This window comes from Alligator sinensis, unplaced genomic scaffold, assembly GCF_000455745.1.
Source record: "Alligator sinensis unplaced genomic scaffold, ASM45574v1 scaffold611_2, whole genome shotgun sequence".
Lineage (NCBI taxonomy): Eukaryota > Metazoa > Chordata > Crocodylia > Alligatoridae > Alligator > Alligator sinensis.
Genome location: NW_005841869.1, coordinates 385,828 through 391,827, shown reverse-complemented (window position 1 = coordinate 391,827; position 6,000 = coordinate 385,828). Strand labels below are relative to the sequence as shown.

General features: G+C 55.8%; 1 protein-coding gene across 3 annotated transcripts in view; it reads left to right on the top strand.

The window, feature by feature from the left end:
• Positions 1-6,000, top strand: part of GPSM1 (G protein signaling modulator 1) — a 100,983-nt gene that overhangs the window by 26,585 nt on the left and 68,398 nt on the right. For all 3 annotated transcript variants that reach the window (XM_025193741.1, XM_014526590.2, XM_025193736.1), the window contains exon 2: positions 5,549-5,770. In XM_025193741.1, the coding sequence (XP_025049526.1) occupies positions 5,549-5,770 (222 nt within the window). The remainder of the gene's footprint in view (positions 1-5,548; positions 5,771-6,000) is intronic.

The window sequence follows — 6,000 nt, the reverse complement described above, 5'->3', positions numbered from 1 at the left end:
GTAGGGAAAATGCATTGGTGACAATGTCGCCGGGCTGTCACTGAGCCCGTCTCCTTGCCCAGGAGCCTTGGGCATGGGCGGAAGGACTCTGTGGACATCCGGCAGCAAGCCACTAAACCCCCGGCTCGGTTTAAAAGCAGGAGGGTGGCGTTTTTGGTGACCTGATGGGTGGCGCTCTCCACCGGAGAATGGCCAAGGCACAAATTGCACCTATGCTGCTTAGTCCATGTTGACCTGAATCTGTTGGGGGTTGGCCTGTCCTATCCTTGGCCTCTTTGCTGAGATTGCCAGCAGGATGCGGGGTCTAGGAGTTGCAGCGACACCTGGGGCTCAGTCCAGCCTGTGTCCTGGACCCCCGTGCGGCGCCCAAACTTTCTGCCTTTCCAGTTGCTTCCTCTCTGGACCGGGAAGTCCAGATACATCTCCCCCTCACCTGCTCTCTGACCGTGGCTTTCCAGACTCCGGAGAAGTGAGTTAAGTTTCCTTTTTCCATGGCCAAACACGCATACGCTCTCAAACTGAACATCTATTAGACTAGTGGGAAACCACAAAAGAAAACAAAATGAAAGCAAGGCTCAGAGCGAGCGCGCAGCACGCGACTGCTCTCTAACACGCCGGACCTGCCGCACAACAGCAGCTGCCTTTCCCGGGAACTTCGGGGATGTGGGGCCCTGAAAAGAGACGATGCTAAAGTGACAGCCGTCATTCTCGTTCTTTCAGACTTGCTTCTCTTTCCCGACTCTTTCAAAGGCCTGGTTTGCCTGCTAGTTTTGTACGGACGCTTTGGCTGAGTCTATTAGGATAATACAAGACAACTCCACCCCCGGCATGGGGTCTGCTGGGGTCTACAGCTCGTATCCCTTCCCATGAGCGTAGGTGTGCTGGCTGAAGGCACCTTTATCGTGAGCAACAGCACAGTTGCTAGTGGAAGCTGCAGGACAACTTGTGCGTGCAAATCTCTTTGTTGAATCTCCTGGATGGTCAGGTAATGTTAACCCTTCATCTCTCTTCCAGCTCCCAGGTCTGCAATCAGGGGAATCTCCTCTCTTGCACCAAGACCTCAGCTGCCTCCCAGGATTACACTCCGAGCTGCTCTCGCTGCTGCTGCCGCCAAGGTGGCCAAATGCTTCACATTAAGAGCATTTTCCTTTCCAGCTCATAACTTTGTCCAACTTGCATACATTTGGGCTAGAGAGTTTTCCATGCCAGGTCTCTTCCTCGGGCTGAGTGGGCGTTAGAAAATTTCAGCCCAAAGTGTTTTTCCAGGTACAAAACTAGGGAAAATGTTTTGTCCAAGACTGAATTCTGGCTCCTTTTTTCTTTCGACAGCTCTGGCTCCCTCAGGCTTTGGACCAGGAATTGGAAATTGAAGTGGCGGGCGGGGGAAGGGGAAAGGCTTTGTCAAGGATGTGCTTTTTGCTGTCCCTGTAAAAATGCGCTTGGCTGCAGCCAAGTCCTGAGCTTTGGAATAGCTGTGGTTTGCGTGCTCTCGCAGAGGCCTCTTGGAGCTCCAGAGGCTACGATCTCCAAGGATTTTGGTCTGAGCTGACTTGGCCAGACTGGGCCTTTGCTCTCGCCACGGCACAGCTGGGTACGCTCCCATCTGACAGCGCGAGGTAGGAGATCTCCTGCATATGCGGGGGGATATATAGTACCTTGTCATGCAACTGCAGGTTGCAATGCCGACGGCCAAAGAAGCCAAACCCTTTTTGCCATGCAGCCTTAATTATGCTGCTTCCCAGCTGTTGGACTCAGCAGTGTTGTTTTAACGGAGCTGTTTTTGCATGCGATTACCCATGCAGGCTTCCTCCAGAGGTGGGGAGATAACGGGTCTGAGATTTGCCTTTGTCACTATATCTTGAGTCGAGTTATCCCTGGTGCAGCTGCCCTGACTGCAGGGCACTGACACGAGGGGCGGGTTTGCTCCGAATTTAACACGGCAATAGCAGGGAACGGTTTGCTCCTGCTGCAGCCTGTGCATGTGCCTCAGCCCTGCCTGGGATGGACCGCGTCCAGCAGCTCGGGAGGAGGGCACGCTCTAGTTCATTTGCTCCTCAGTCTATCTCCCGGAGAGCCAGTTGTGACAGCTGCTGTCTGTAATTGTTGCACGGGAGAGAGGAGATGGGAAGCGGCTAGCCCGAATGAGACAGCTTTGGCAAATAGCTGCTTCCATTAAACCGAACCTCAGCCAGGTGGGAACGGGGATCTGCAGCTCACAGGGGATTTGCTGCATTTAAAAAGGAGCCGGTCATCACGTGTTCCCTTCCAGAGCGTCGCAAACCAGCTCTGACAACTGAGTTGAGATTTGCATCCTTGCTATATAGCATATGCCCGGCCAGGATCCTTGCCAGGGTAAATTACAGCTGTGCTGATGGACAGCCTTGGCTCCAAAGTAGCGTGTGTATGTGCATGTGTGAGAGCGCCGGAGAGACTTACCCAGTAATTAGGACTTGCAGAGATCGGTTTTATTATTTTGGGGAGAATTTGGTGGATGCTTTCCAGCTTTCTGGTATTTCAGTGCTCAAGGCACGGGGCCGCGATGCTGGTCTCAGCTCCTTGAAGCAGGGGGCACGCTCTCATCGCTGGCCTTGTTCTGGTGGGCGAGCGGGATGCCTGGCCGTGAAACATCCCCTTAAAGTCTCTGGGTTTGGGGCTCGCTGATGTTTCGGGGGTGCCGCTGCATTGCCCGCTTGCTGAGACTGTAAACAGGCAGGTCTGTGGTTTTCCTCCTTCCACGCTGACGCGGTGCTCTGCCTTCCTCAGTCAAACCCTCCTGTGCCGGGAGCTCTGGGGCTGGGTCGTGGGTGTGCCGTGCAGTGATGAACAGCATCTCGGACGTCCCTCCCGTGGATCTGTTTCTGGTCTTAGATGGCGAGCTGCTTAGCCCAGGGGTTGGCCTTGGCTCTTTGCATGGGGTAGGGGCTGCTGGTGGAGGATTACGGCAGCTAACACTGGTGTTATAAAAATCATCAGAAATTCGATGATCAGATGATGACGATCTGCATCTTCAACACACCTCGAAGCGCCTAGCATCTTTGAGGTAGCAGGCAGCTCCCACCCCACGACGGAGAAGGGGTGAATGTCCGTCACACGGAGATCCAGGAGCGACTGCCCGCTGTAGACCCGTGGGCTGCCCTGTGCCTGTTGCCACCCCCTCCCTCACCATTTTCGTGGCCAGATTTCACAGGATGAAACCATCCTCATGTCACTGGACCTGCCAGTGGGGTCATTGGCTTGAACTGAGCCCGTTGGCTCCTCCCGAGTCACAGGTGCAGCGTTTTCAAATGACTTGTCGTGGACTTCCCCTCTCTAGGATGAGAATAACACCCTTTAGCTACTGGGCTGTCTCTGGCTTACAGGCAGGCTGCGAGCGCTGCTGAAGTCCGCGGGGAGGCAGTTAGCGCAGGCACCGTGGATGTGATCTGCCTCGTGGCTGCTTTGCAATGCAAGAAGCACCGAGGGACCCGCGGTTGTGCTCCTCAGCCGTGCCTAGGTACGTGCCTTGGTGGAGGAGATGCACCAGAGCCCAGCCCGTGACTGAGACCCCCTGGAAGCCTCTAATTGTGCTGTTTTCCTTCTGCAGCCCTAACGCGGAGCAGGGGGGTTGCTCGCACAAAGTTAAGAAGCACGAGGGTGAAGGCATCCCTTACTCGGTGCCCGAGGGCTTGGCTTTCCTCCGGCAGCTCCCTGTAGCTAGCGCTTGTAGCCCGTGCTGTTGTAATGGCTGAGTGATGCTGTAAAGGCTTTGCTGGTATAATGGTGCCAGGGGAGCCAGATTTGCTCACTCCAGCAGAGATGCAGCTGATCCCTGCAAAAGGAGGTTTGTTGCTGAGACAGTTCACCCATTTGTGCAAACCTCCTCCCCAGGCAATGCCATCTGGATGGGTAGACGGACTCTTGTTGCCAGTACAAGTTGTTTCCATCAGGATGCAGCTGTGTTATTTTTCTTATGCCTATAACTGACACAGCTACACCGCTAATGCTAACCCTCGGTAGTGGAGACCTTGCTTTCAGCGTCGGGGTTTTGAGTCTTGCTAAAATCCTTGCTTGAATAGCGCTACACAGCTCTGAGTTGCACAGAGCCAAGCTCCCCGCTGTGCAAAGAAGACTGTGATCTGCAGAGCTGTTAGGTGTTGTCGCTACTAGAAGCGGCCGATGTTAGCAGCAACCGCGCTTCGGCTCCCCTGATGTGCTGAGCCCTGCCGTGGGCGAGCTGTTCCCCCAACGCAGCACAGCTCGGCGCTGCCTTTTATTTTTGGACGGGGCCAGCTGCAGCCTGCATCAAAGGGGGAGTGGTGGTGGTCCGTAGACGGTAGCTGAAGTTGCACCAAAAGCATTGCGCCATTCCCCATGCACGGAGCAGCTCTTGGCTGTCACGAAGCTCAACGGGTGGGAACTGGGCCCTGGCGCTGATGCATAAACAGGGCCGTGGAAAAACTGATGGCAGGGAAGATAATGGAAAGCAGGTGCAGGGAACCGTTCTCCGCGGCGTGCAGTGTGGTGGGCTTAGGAGCCCGGGCTACCCCATAGGAAACCCATCAGGCCATGCTGTTCTGGTGGGCAGCAAGGGGCTGGGGAGCCTGGCATCTTGCTGGGGTCTCTTCCCCCCTGCTCTGCATTGCCAGCATTTGGGAAAGCGATCCATCCCTTTGGCCCAGATTCAGACATACGTGGCCTGGCCTTCAGAGGAATGCAGCGCTCGCGAGGCCAGCCGACGCCGGAGGTTTCTGAGGACAGGAAGGATTTTGGGAAGGAGAAGGGGTGGGCGGCTAGGTCTGTGCTGCCTACCAGAATGAGGAGCTCGCAGGGGTAGCAGATGGCGAGACTGGGAAGCAGTGCCAGAGCATCTCGCTTGGCTCTGCTGAGACCTTCCCGATTCCTGCTTGCCAGTAAACCACTGACATCAGAGCTGTTTAGTGGGGGCTGGTTGTATTGACAGGTGTTGCTGCCGTGAACAACGGGGGCAAGAGGCAGAGGTCCCACGGCCGGCTCTGCTGTGGATGCTAAGCACGGCCCCCGCACCTCTTCTGCAAGTGAGGGGCTGTCGGGGCAGCGTGGACGTGCTGGTTTGCTGCACGTGTTCTCCGCGGAGGTCTAAGGGTGGCTGGAAGGGAAGTCTGCTGAGTTGTCTCGCCCGTGCAACTGTGGACCATGCGGCTGTAGGGGGAGTGAGTCTTCTTCTCCCCGCGTGCTCTCACTTTGGGGCAAATGATCAAAACCACCCAGGGGGCAGAGAGGCTGCAGTGTGGAGGGGACCTGATCAGATCCCGACCCCACTGATTTGCAGTTGGGAGCCCAAGTACCTTTGCACATCTGGCTCTTAGGTGTCTAAATCCCCTTGACACATAGGTTGCATTTGTAAACAGGACTTGGGCTCAGTGACTTAGGAGCTGTTGAACCCTTTTCCCTTCCTTTCTAGCAGGTGGTCTGGTTTTCCCTTGTCTCCAGCCTGCCACCCTTGGTGTGTGCATAGGCCTTTACAGACCCCATATCTGTGAAAAATGTAGCCCCTCCAGAGCTGACTCCATGACTGCTTGTCTCTGACCAGGATGGAGGCGTCCTGCCTCGAGCTGGCGCTTGAAGGGGAGCGTCTGTGCAAGGCTGGAGACTTCAAAGCCGGGGCAGCCTTCTTCGAGGCAGCTGTGCAGGTGGGGACGGAGGACCTGAAGACTCTCAGTGCCATCTACAGCCAGCTGGGCAATGCCTACTTCTACCTAAAGGAGTATTCAAAAGCCCTGGAGTACCACAAGCACGACCTCACACTAGCCAGGTAAGCGCGCCAGCTCTGAACAAACGCGGCCTCGATCGAAGGCAAGATTGCTGGCATCTGAGCCCGTGAGTGGGGAAGGGGGCCTGGCCAGGAAGCATGTATCCAACAAGAGATCTCGGGTGCCAGGCAAGCAATGTCTTCAGGAAGGTCGGTGCTGCTGCAACCGTCACAGGGCGGTCAGACACGTGGGCTATCGGTTGTCTTTTCTCGCAGTTTCACTTAAGGGCCCT